Source organism: Pezoporus flaviventris, unplaced genomic scaffold (assembly GCF_033815535.1).
Source record: "Pezoporus flaviventris isolate CSIRO_AGI_PZ_B2104156 unplaced genomic scaffold, CSIRO_AGI_Pfla_v1 ptg000050l, whole genome shotgun sequence".
Lineage (NCBI taxonomy): Eukaryota > Metazoa > Chordata > Aves > Psittaciformes > Psittacidae > Pezoporus > Pezoporus flaviventris.
In genome coordinates, this window is record NW_026892598.1 from 2,790,236 (window position 1) to 2,802,988 (window position 12,753).

The window sequence follows — 12,753 nt, forward strand, 5'->3', positions numbered from 1 at the left end:
CAGGCCAAGTCTGCTTTTTTATAATGTAAACTGTAACAAAGGAAAAAAAAAAAAACCAACAAAAAACCCATGGCAAGTTCAGAGTGCAAATATTCTTTGGTTTACTCATTAAAACAAAAGGACACACCAAACAGCAAAAACACTGGCAATTAAATAAACAGCAAATTCTTTATATGCATCCTAACAAAAAGTCTTTGGGTGTTTGAAATGTATTAACTTCATGCTTTTAAGTACATTACAGTGTCTATAAAGTCACATTTTTTTTTATCCCCAAGGGTAAGGCATGAATGAGGGAGAAAAAGAAGGACAAAAGGTAGGAGGGAAGAAAAGAAGGGGGAAAAAAATCATTAGAAGATTCCATTTTTCTATTAGTTAAATAGTATATAACACAATGATAAAACTAACCTCTATTTCTAGTTTCATAGTACACAAAGCAAATTGGCTTGGAATTTATTTTCAGATGATCAAGCTTTCTGAATTCACATCATCATACACATCAGCCTAGTGTATAAAATAAAACTGACTTGCACCTTTTCAAAAGAGAATAATGAGCCTTCCAAACCAAGTGACTGATTCTGTGATTCTAGTAGCAGGATTCTAAATACCTTAAGGAATTGCACAGATAGGTCACTATGTTTTACCTCCTCACAGGCAGAGTTAAAACCACGTACCGCAAGTGGTTTATAGGGAATACGCTTCCCAAGTTAGGCTATCTTACTGTAGCTTATTCCTAAATAATCCCCATATAATCAAAGGAAGCAAGCATCTGTGCAGATCTGTGAGGATCTAGACTAGACAGATCCTTCCTTGTAGACAGGAAGTTTTCACTACTGAGCTGGAGATGAACAAGCCAGTTAAGACTCTAAGTGATGGCATCACTGATACTATTCAGAACTGAATGCTTCATAAGGATAACACTAGGAAGCTATGATCTGCGCAGAGAGCATTAAAGACTATAAACGAGTCAAACATATTTTACAAATAAGTCAAAGAAATGATAGACTGTACCATCACCATAGTAATCTGTTCCCAACATTCCTGAACTCTGATAGTTTAGAAGTAATTCTATAAATCTATGAAAGATACGGATTTTCTGATAGCATATTGTTTTATATATCTATCTTGCAAGACTCACTCTACTTGGACCATTCTTTTTTATTGCTGTTATCCAGCTGTTTCTGTAGGCAAAGCACAGTAAAAAAAAAAGGCATGTGCAGTATTCTTCCAGGTAGACTGTGAATAGCAACAAATAGCTCATAATAAGGAATCAATTTAATAAAGATATTTTGGAAACATTTTTCATAAGGTAAAAACCTGTTTGACATGCTCCCTTATTCCTTCATAAATCAACAGTGTTCCATCTACAAAATAATGCATAGGCAACCAACTTTAATACATGTACTTATATGTTTCCCTCATCTAGCATTTTGTTGACACCATCACAAAGTTTCTGCAAATGGAGTTTATAAGGTCCAAAGGGGTTGTACAAGGCAGCCAAAAATTCACAATCAGAGAAGTGATCAAACACATTGTTGACACGTCCATGTGACTTCGCAGTTAGGTGACGCTGAATGATTTCATGAAGCAGTTCTCGACAGTCATTTAACAGTTTGGACAAAAAATTCCTGTCAAAGGTGTAATCCACCTGATGGAAACTGACCACGGTCTTAGCCAGCTGATGAACTTTCTTCTTGAATTTCTCCATCAATGCTATTTCATCCTGATTAAATTGGTTGTTCCTGTAGAGAATTGCCAACTTGAGGACTATCTTAATGAGGTTTTTGATTATTTTCTCTGCTTCCTTTTTATTTTGTGTATATTCCTTTGTCACTCTGTAGAGCTCATCTAAAACATCACTGCTTGTATCATCGATCAAAGTAGTTGCTATTGATTTGGATACCATTTTTCCAAGGATCTTCTTCTGGGCCTGAATGGCCAGGCTTTTGGAGTTGAAGACATCTGTGGCCACTGGGGGGGGAAGGGGGAGAAAAACAGCATATAGTCAATAGTTCGTAACAAACACACCGTAGAGAGTAAGTTGAGGAATATTTCCATGTCTACCCATTCATGTCAGTCCTACTAAATGCCACAAAAAAACCCCACAATTTTATGTATGTCGTTGCAGAGTAACCCATTTTTTCAATGCCTAAAATGCTGTTATCTTTAGGTTTACATTCTTTTAGACTTTTGCCTTTGAGAAAACACAAAATGAGATAGAACTTGCTCAAAAGTGGTTTAAAACATCCCTTCACATATGGATTGATGTGATTTCAAACTGAGGCAATAAACCTGCCCTATTCGATTAGAAGAATCATAAGCCTGATCCAATTCTCACATTCATAATGAAATCTGAAACCGTGACTATCCTAACATCATGACAATTACCACTGATACTCAATTAGACACCAATTCCATGAACTGACTGCTGCAAAACTTTCTCCTCCTTAACATTTTACATGATCCATGAATTCAGATCCCACACGTTTTTTTTTAATGATAGAAACAGAAAAATCTTTTTTCAGCAAACAATACAAAGATTCTCCGGATGCAGTATGAAGTTAGTTTTCAGGAGGGAAGCAAGTAAAAATGAACACTTCTATTGTCTTACATAGACATGTAGAAATAGCCAAAAATAGGGATTGCCATAACCCTTGCTAGCATAACCTTATAAAGAAATCCTCTGTGACCAAAAATGTAGATTCTAGAACACATTTCCACCTCCAGAACTATGCCTGCTTGCACCAATATACCAAATGACTGGTTTTCAATTTCTTCAAATACTTAGGAAACTTGTTTTGTGGAGTGTTTCCATTCATATTCTGTTTCCAGTGACAACTACTTACAGCACATTTCTTTTGCAGCACCTTCTCCACTAAGGCTGATGTGAATTTGTATTTCTAGGTTGAACAGCCTGGGAGACAGCTGCCTCAACACTGCAGCTTTCCTGGATGCTCAGACAGGCTGAAGGAAAGCTTCATCTGTTTATATTCACTTTGCATATGGAAGATTTGCTTTGCAGACACAGATCCTGGAAATTTTTTTTTTCTTTTAATGAAAACATAAACTCTGCAGATGCCAAAAGTGAGACTCTGAATTTGGAAAAGGTTTCCCTTTAACTGTTTGTGTTTGGGCAGCTGGGTGTGTTCAAACAATGGGTGCCTCCGGGGTTCCAACAAATAGAAAGGGCTTGTCCTTCAGGACAGGAGATACAAATCTGCATTTTTAACAGCACTTTTGACAAACTTAGTAACAAGGTCCTTTTCTGTCACCTCAGAAACTTTCAAGCATGTTTGTTTGTTAAAACTTTCAGCGCGTTCCTGTATTTTGTTTTGAAGCACGAAGTGTGAGAGTGCATTTCTTAAAATCTTTATTACTCAAGGACACTCAAAAACCGAAGAAACCATTGTTACCCATCTTGGGCAAAGCACTCAAGATCACAAGACAGACACATTTCTCAACCACAAAGATACTGCGACTGTTAATAATCAAATAAAGCTAATCAAAGTATTTCACAGAGTGGTCAAATACTAAAACTTAGCAGCCAATGCTTTAGAAAAAAAAAAAAAATCTACAGATGATGATAGCTTTTCTTCTCCAAAACAGGAATATTGATTGTTCTTTCATATGTTTTATTTCTTAAAGCCTTCCAATTTACTAATTGCTCGTGGTGTCTTCTTTCTGACACTTCACAAAGACACGCAGGCATTCATACTATTAGCAGTTGCTGTTTCAAAGTATCTTCAGGTACAGTTCTAACAGTTTACATGTAATAACCAGCAAAGAATCAATTTCAAGAAACTGAAAACATGGGCAGTTTTCTAAAAATTTCAGTTTTTCAACAAAAATCAAAACAAAACAAATACCTTAGAGTATGTAATTTAGTATATGACAAAGTGGAGCTTGACCTGTAATTACCATTGCTAAGCAAAACAGAAATTGTTCAATTACAAGAGGTGTTAAACTCTTAAGGGCATTTCTCTAAAAACTGTCCAAGTTTTGGGACTACTCAGCATGGCCCATTATCTACCTGCTTTGCAATATGCTGTAAGCAAGCTTCATTCCCCTGTGTTATTACATGGCTTCTAACTTAATTGCAAATTATGTAAATTTCATACTTCAGTATTTCAATCAATCAAAAAAGAAACTTACAAACTATTTGTATTTTATAATCAGAATTTTTCCTCAGAAAGACCAAAAATATATTTCACAGTCAACTTCTTTAATAAAACTAAGTTTAAGCAGTAAGATTATAGACCTTCTTCAGATGGAACACATACACTTCATTAAAACACAGTAGAATTACTACTTACTTGTTCATCAAATGGAATTGCAATTGTTAATGCTGACACCAGAGAGAGGCAAAGTAACCTGAGCTGAAGACAGGCCCGAGCCTTATTTGTTCTGCTAAATCCAGCACACACTTTATCATGCACTTTGAAAAGCCATCAGAAGCTATCACAGAGTGAACATGGGGTTTTCCCCCTGACCATAACAGCAGCTCTTCTCAGTTACCTTTCTCTCCTGTTTGCAGTGCTTCATTTTGTTTTGGCACCTCAGAATGCAAAAATACATCGCAGTGGTTTCACTTCCTTGAAAAGAGAGCTGAAAGAAAATTGCACTGCTGAGCAAGCAGCGCAACACCAATAGCTGTTATATCAGACAGCTGGAACAATTAGCAGATAGAGGAGAAGAAAGATCCTGTGACTCTTAAGGGTAGGGGATGTGTCTAGAAGAAGTTAAAACATTTAACCTGGTAACTGCAAATGCAGATACTCTCATGTATTGGAGATGCCTGATTCATGGGTCACAGGGTGCCTGCACCTCCAAGCTCCCTGTTCCCAACATGAGGTCAGCCCAGCATCTACTTCCAAACTGCTGACCTCAATTTCAGACACAAGCATCTGAACATAAGCCTGTAAATCCACGTTTAGACAACGACTTAATGCAGCCCCATCTTCTTAGGGTTGACTGTATATAGGCACTTTTTAAGAGCGATTACAGTACCTGACCAGGATGTAGAAATCTCTGACCACACATATGGTATTGACAAACTCCATCCTTGCACTTCAAACTGAAGTAGTGCTGTTTCTCCAGTGGCCTGCAGTAGACCCAGAATTTGGAAAGGTAATTCCACTAATTTTAAGCATCTCAAATATAGTATTTCCTCATGACAACTCATTATAGCTCCTATATCTTTCCTGTGCAGTTTTACACTTCACTTTTCAAAGGTGTATCATCAAAAAAACACCCTTCTGAAATCAATGTCATTTTCTGTACAAATCTATGCAAATAAACATGATTATGTTTAGTAATGTCACCCATCCCCAGAGGAGAGGACTCCAAGGGGAAAGTCTCTCAGAGGAAATCCTGCCTCCATTACGTGGAAATTCACAGGATCTTAGGGAAGATGGGGACATCTGCAAAGTCCTATAATTTATTATTTAGAAGGGCAAACAAATTGTTGGAGACTGCCTCCTGTGAAAGCTGGGAGCTTAGTAATCATGAAACATCTTAATTTTTCCAACCAACAACATGTCTGTTTAACAGTCTCTTGTGTTAGAGTCAACAAACATTGGACACATGAGCATTCTGGGCGTGTTTTCCCCAGAATATTTGACTTTACACATATTTTCCTTAAAACTGTAGCAGAAGCATAAACTTTTAGTGAAAATTTGGAATTGTGGGGTTAATAGGCTCCCAGGAGACTAGTATAAAAGTACAAGAAGGCTACTACTTATAGCTGTGATGCTGGCTTTTCCTTGACATGGCAGCTAGTACACCTCCATTCATACTGTGGCAAATGCTTCTATTTCTCAAGTCTATTTAAAGTAAAAACAAACAACAAAAACAAACAAATAAAAAAGCCCCCATGCAAACCAACCTAAAAAAAAACAAAACAAAAAAACCACCAAGCCCCAAAACAAAAGCCAGCAAAAAAACCCCACCAACCAAAAAAAAAAAAACCAGTAATGTGGGAAGGATTGAATCAAATTAATTCACTGCCTTAAATCAAAGCAGCATGTTTTTTTCCTGCAAGATAACAGTTGATGGTAGATTCAGTATCACTTGCAGTTGAGCACATTCAATCGTGTGTACATTGACAATGAATACTTGAGTCACTGAGTAGGTTTAAGCTTGTTGAAATAAAGGACCAGGAAAAAAAAAAATCCAGTAAAAACTTCCAGTGAACCATGCTAAATGCCATCTGCAAGTCAAGAGTTGAGCTTTCCGACTACAAGTTGCATTTCTAGTGTACATACTTGGTATGTTAATACAACAGTCCCAGTGGAAGAGAAAATGTGACTGTAGAGCCATTAATAACAACGCTGCTTCATGAGACTGTTCTCATTTTAGCAACTGGCATGCCACGCACTGCACTAGTACCTGGTGAGCACAAGGTCCAAAAACAACAGGGGGGTCTGGGCAAGGCACAAAGAACGCTAATATGGGATCAGGAGGAAAGAGACAGCACGAATGCTCCAGGCAGCGTTTAACGGACTGTCTCAAACAGCTTTGAGAAATGTGGCAACCTATTTCCTGCCAGGCATCCTGTGTGGACGAGTGTGTTTGCCTCTCTACAGACTGGGGGGTGACAGCTATAGCTAAAAGCCAACACGCTGTATGAACTGCATGTTCAGTCAGAGTCTCAGACTGAGAGAGAAGAACAAGAGAGGGAGGCAACCTGAAATGAAGTGGGACTGATAGAACTCTCCATGAGTATGCCACAGTCTCTGAGTGTATGTGACCGTAACCTGTGCACCTTCAAAAATCATGAGATCACACAGATAAAAGGGATAAAAAAAATTACTGATTTCTTACTTTTTCTTGTGCCCTCTGCTTTCAGTCTCTACTGAGCTACCCCAGTTTTCATGAATGACAAAGTCCAGAAACTTAAAAAAAAAAATAAATACACTGAGGCCTATAAATATATAACTTCATGTATAAACGTGTGACTTCAGTAAGGCAGAACTATGACAGACTGCAAGACCTAGCATCAGGGAATGAACAAATCCCAAAGTACAGAACAGGCAAAAATAAGAGTCATAAACCTGCTACCAGGCCTGTAACTATTTTCACAATGTACTTACTACATAAGACTTAAAAAAAAACAAAAAAACAAAACAAAAAAACAACAAAATGCAGTGGTAGGACTCAGACTATGAATTTTTCAGATATGAATAATGTGAGCTGATTTTTCTAGCTGCCACCACAATTTATAGCTTCGTCTTAACTGAGTGAATCATGGTTTCAAAGAGTGGGGTTTGTTGGTATCTTGTTGTTCTGTTTTGTTTCAGTTTTTTAACTTAAGTATCAATGTTTCTATTCTTATCTACATGTTACAAAGTTTCATGGGTAAAAGGTGTGTTAAATTTAAAGTTTTCAAAAGCACAGATAAAAGTCCTTGCAATGTAGAAATAATTCCAAAATCACAGCAGTACCCACAAGGCCACTTCAGTATATTGGCCAGTCTTTGGGTTTGTGGGTCTTTGTTCATTTGTTGGCTTTTTAGGTGATGAGGAAAACCAAAGCTCGTACCAGGCATGCAAGACATGCACTCTGACAGCTTTCACTCTTCAGCCTCAGACACTGGGACTGCAACTTCTACACTGGCTGATGGCACTGGTGAGAAGAGGCCAGGGCAGCCACAGAGTTTGCTGGGAAGAGGACTACAACAGGGCAGATAGCTTGGGCAAGCACCGTCAGGCAGTGGAAAACCCAAAGGGCAAACAGCTAAGCACAGAAGGAGGGGAAAAGAAAAGTAAAAAAAAAGGCAACAAACAACCCACAAGAGGTCTATACAGTACTTATTTCTTCCACATATGCCTCTACTTTTTTGATTCAGGTATACAGGGTCCTTATTTGAAGAGCAAATATTTTATTTGGCACCTTGTTTTTAAAAAGGGAGATTTACGTGAATATAAATTTTAACTACGGAACAGTTTGAACTAAAAGTTTCAATGCGTACAAAGCGTTCGTTCATGAAGGTAACTAACCTTTTCCTACCATTCTCTTAATGGGTTCAGTAAATTGTACTGAATTCTCACTCACCATAATCTTTACCAACTGAACTCACTATGGGAAAGTTAATTAGTCAAGCAATGTGTACCAATTTTAACATTCACACTGGAAGACCTTCAAAAGAAAAAACACCCAATCTGAAGCCAAGCCTAATGCATGTCAAATATTACATGAGCAGGATTGCTGGACTTGTAAGCCAGCTCTGAGGCTGAAAGTCACTCTGAAGCAACAGTTTAATCAAGCAATTTTGGAAAAAATCTGGCTAATCACACATTTTTAAAAAAAATAGAGCATGTCTAATTTGCATGTTGTTACCCAAAAGTAGCATAAAGCCAGTAACAGGATCACAGGACAAATTAAAAGAAAAGCTAGCAAACACCACTGGGAACACCTTTTTTTACTTAATGAAGTGCTGAAGAAGTAATTCTCAATAGGTTTGCAAAATGCATATGATATTGCTATATGCTTCCTCATTTTGCTATTTATTCTAGCTTTAGTGTTTTGATCAAAAGATGAGAATTGCCAAAAAAAGTACCTGGAGGTTAAAGCTGTGTAGTGTGGCAAGGAAAGACGCTATTAGAAACAAGAATGTATGAGCAGAGTTTTGTACTCCCATGAGAGCAGCCTGTGCCAACAAGTTATTCTGGTTTTACATGCCTGTGCTTCCCACAGCCACCCTGCGCATCACATGATGCATACTGTAACTGACTTAGAAATTTAAAAAGCCTTCTGAAAGCCCTTCTTTCTAGAGCCTCTGCATGTATTTTAATTAACAGCACAGCTTTAATAATAAGGGAAAAAAAAAATCAAAACAACAGATTAACTTCTAATGGCTGCTTTTAGAGAAGCGCATTTTGAAATGTGTTGAATATTAAAACAGAGAAAATGACAGTCACACAGAGCAGGGTCACGAACTTGAATTTCACTGCTTTGCCACCATTTGTTATCCCTGCCGGAATTTAGTAACAGGTGCTGTGGTATGAAATATGAAGCCTATGTATTTCAGCTGTTGGCCACTCCAGGGCTGTATCAAGTTCCTGGTTATCTACCAGGTGTCAGTGCACAATCAAGGGTAATTCTGCACAATTCATAGCTTCATAGCAAATTAAGTGTATCTTTGGTCATTCCTTTGGATCAAACAAAATGAAAGCAGGTACTGCATTTTTTGTCTAGCCTTAGAGACATGTATCAAACTGCAGCAAGACAATAGTGCCAAGCTCCCTAACCCAGGTCACACTTGCAATAAAATAATCGGTCCATTACACCTGAATGTTTTACCAAAAGCTGCACTCTAAAGAGTTATCTAATTGCTCTTACAACCATCCTTACAAATGGAATGTCTCCTCTCCAAAAAAAACTTAGCTGTAGGCACAGGGCCTAGGATAATAATGGAAAAGCTTCTGGCTTGAATGCAGAAGGAAAATCACTGAGACCAGCAGCCCTGAGGAACTTTGAATCCATTGAAGAGACTCAAATTTGACATGGGGACAGGGTGAGGAAGTTAAAAGGAAGCTTAAGACACACGTGATAAAAATGTAAGGAACTGTAAGGTTGAGACAAGATGGCAATCTGGCATGAAAGGAACAGGGAACTAATTACAAGGACAGGATAGCAACCTGGCTACCAAAATGCAAAGGGCATGTATTTTGAATAGCATGTAAAGAGAGCCACAGAAGAGGCTTCAGAGAGTTCAAATCAGAGAGTTCAAATGGCAGAAAGGTTTGTGAGTGATCTTACAATGGCTTTGAAAGTAGTTAATAATGTTTTTCCCGTATTTCTAGTCCTGCTCTTCTCAGTGCCAATCTGTACGCCACCCTGTCTGCTCCTTGCAGACATGAGAGGAGTCCCTTGGTATCTCTCTTTCAGTGTAATGTTGAAAGAAGGCTGGATTGCTAGTTTACTGTTTGTTTATATATATATATATATAAAATGTTCCTCCCACATGCATAGTGCAATTCTGTCTTCTCCTTTCTAAAGAAACTCCTGAGGCACCGAAGATTGCCACAGCTACAGGCCAGATACACAGAAAAAATCAGTAGTGATTCTCAAGACACTCAATTATCACGTCTGGCCAGCATATTCCTTTTTTCAATATCAACACTGAAATGTAGATTATAAAACACAAAATAGCCATCTAAGAATTTTACTGATCACTTACTGGCTTTTTCTTTAGGCCTTGAACACTAATGACATCCTTCATCTCTTTTGCAGTTTTTAATTTTTCACTACCTTTTTCCTGTTTTATAGCATGAAGGGCAAGTTTACTGGTACTAACTGAATGGCTGTACATGGAATATATGCTTTGTCTATGCTTTTGCATCAACCATTCATGGTACCATGTATATTCTGGAGGACTACACTTGGTGGCCATAGTGGTCTTTTCCATTGCTGCTGCTAACATGCATTTCCCTTACTTTCCCCTTCCACAAGCAGTGAATTTTTTTTTCTCCCAATATTTAGTAGCCACAGCTACTAAAGGCTACTCTCTGTATCCACGCTACAACTACCAGGACTTTCATCCAAAGTTCCAGCCATGAAATAGGATTATAACAACCTATCTCTAACTCACTGCTACTGCCTTTTCTTTGTATTCAGTCTGCATGCCAGGCTGGGTGGGGCTTTGAGTGACCTGGTCTAGTGGAACATGTCCCTGCCCATGGCAAGGGCTTGGAACTAGGTGATCTTTAAGAACTTTTCCAAACCACACCATTCTATGATTCTAAATCAATGATTGAGAGTATTATCTCTTCCTCATTCCTTTATTACTCCCTTGCTGTTTGTTCTGAACATTATTCAAATGCACACTATCTTTTGGGTGCTTTTCTTTGACTCCTATTTGTTTCCACTTAATTTGCTTTATTCCTGGGATATCCAATTCAAAACCAGTGCTCAAAACCGTGAAAAGTATGAGAAGTATTTCTATACATAGCACTTACTGGAAAAAAGAAAACCCACCAATCTTTGACTTGACAACACCCAAACTTTCAAGCCTGAACTAAGATTGTCAAAACACAGGTCCACCTTCCCACGTATCTAAAAAGTTTGGGTTTGCCTTCATCAGTCAGAAAATTCTAGTCAAATATAAAGCACAAGAGAAAAAATAGGCCTTTAATACTGTTAGCAACTTGCTCTTCTGTAAAATTAAATCTTCGGCTTAAACACCATTGTGTATGACACTACCATTTTCTTTTATGTCAGGAAGCAGTATTATCTGGATACAAAACTTCAATACCTAGCAAAGCATTAGCGATCCTATTTATTTTTAAATGTTGCAAATATATTTATTGACTAAAGGTAGGCAATTTCCAGCTATCCCTCTCAGCTTCAGCTCCTCTGTGATTCTGCGAAACCCGCATCTCTTTCATAGTTCACTCCTTGGGGCAAGGTGTGGGAGACTGAGTACACTGGTTTTTCCAGCTGTTGATTACTGCAGAATTTAAATGTCCAGCTTTTTTATTTTGCACTGGCATCAAAGGGTACCTTTAAGTAGGTGATTAAGAGCACTGATCACCTACGAAGGTATTTCCACCATGAGAAAAGGTTGTCTTAGCTTGAGATTTTCAGGACTATTACCCAAAAAAGGTAAGAAGGAAGGAATGCAAATCTGAACCTGGAGAAGAAAAGGCCTCATGTGGTGAAAATAAACACCATTAATCTAAATTTCAAATTAGTTAGATTCTGTTTAGGCACATTTAAAAATGTGGACAGTTTCTCTTCACCTTATGGTGATACTGGTCTCCTCCCACAACAAATGGGTTGTCATCTAAATCCACCGTAGATTACATCCGTTTCAACTGATTACAATACCAGCTGCTTGTTGCAAAGAAAGGTAAGTCTGAACACACCTACACGAGAGTGATGTCTTGCATCCCAGACTTCAGCAATTCTAATCTTCAGCACTGAGGACAAGGCTGCAAGCTCGGTGAAGACATCTTATCACAGGCGTAGACACCAGAGCCAAACTTTATTCTTACTCCTTCCTGAAGCATCCACTACTTCTGATCATAGCCACTCAAATTCACAATTCACTGTTTCAAATTCTTCTTAGTTTCTGAAGTCTATCTCTCTATTTCTCAATGAGTATTTTCAATATAAATGCTTTTAAGTGAACAGAAACATTTACTCATTTCCTCTTTTTGCAAGCAGGAAAAAGTAGCCCTTGGAATCAGTGGCTGAAATATTCACCAGTGTCATTTACTTGTTTTTGTTAATATTAAACAAATACTTTTTTTCCTTCTATAGATAGTTCTATCTTGTACAATAGTTTGGTAAAGTGGACATAGTAAAGGAAAAACAAATCTCATGAAAGCTTTAACTTTTAAAACAGTTGTATTTCTGCATATTTCTAAGTTAAAGTTCCCTACACACCTCAATGAAGTTAATGAAGTGGAAGCTTGCCTGTGCATGCAATGATTCAGTGCTTTAAGTCCTTTATGAAGTGAGATGCAAACATTTTGGGATCAAGACTCAAGGGTATCACATTCTTAGAGGTCCACTGAAATCACAACTACCAAGGCCTTAGAGAAACCTTCAAGTACTGACCTTCATAGAAACGTAAAAGATACGTCAGAGTGCGTCCTTGGATCTCAAATTTCAAAATTTTCAGGGTTAAACATTCTCAAATAAATAAAATGGTAACTCCCACTTTACTGCAATTTATTCTCATTACTGTAAACTGCCAGCAGGAACAGGACTCCCTGCAGACACCCCAACATTTGTGTACCATATGTCAAC

General features: G+C 37.9%; 1 protein-coding gene across 4 annotated transcripts in view; it reads right to left on the reverse strand.

Annotated features, from left to right (window-relative positions):
* Positions 1 to 77: 77 nt before the first annotated feature.
* The window catches only part of TNFAIP8 (TNF alpha induced protein 8), a 62,030-nt gene continuing 49,354 nt past the window's right edge, over positions 78 to 12,753 (reverse strand). For 3 of the 4 annotated variants that reach the window (XM_061468691.1, XM_061468693.1, XM_061468690.1), the window contains exon 2: positions 78 to 1,968. In XM_061468691.1, the coding sequence (XP_061324675.1) occupies positions 1,403 to 1,968 (566 nt within the window). In that variant the 3' untranslated portion in view covers positions 78 to 1,402. Of the gene's footprint in view, positions 1,969 to 4,310; positions 4,499 to 12,753 lie in introns of those variants that run through there. The other variant, XM_061468692.1, reaches the window with a different exon arrangement.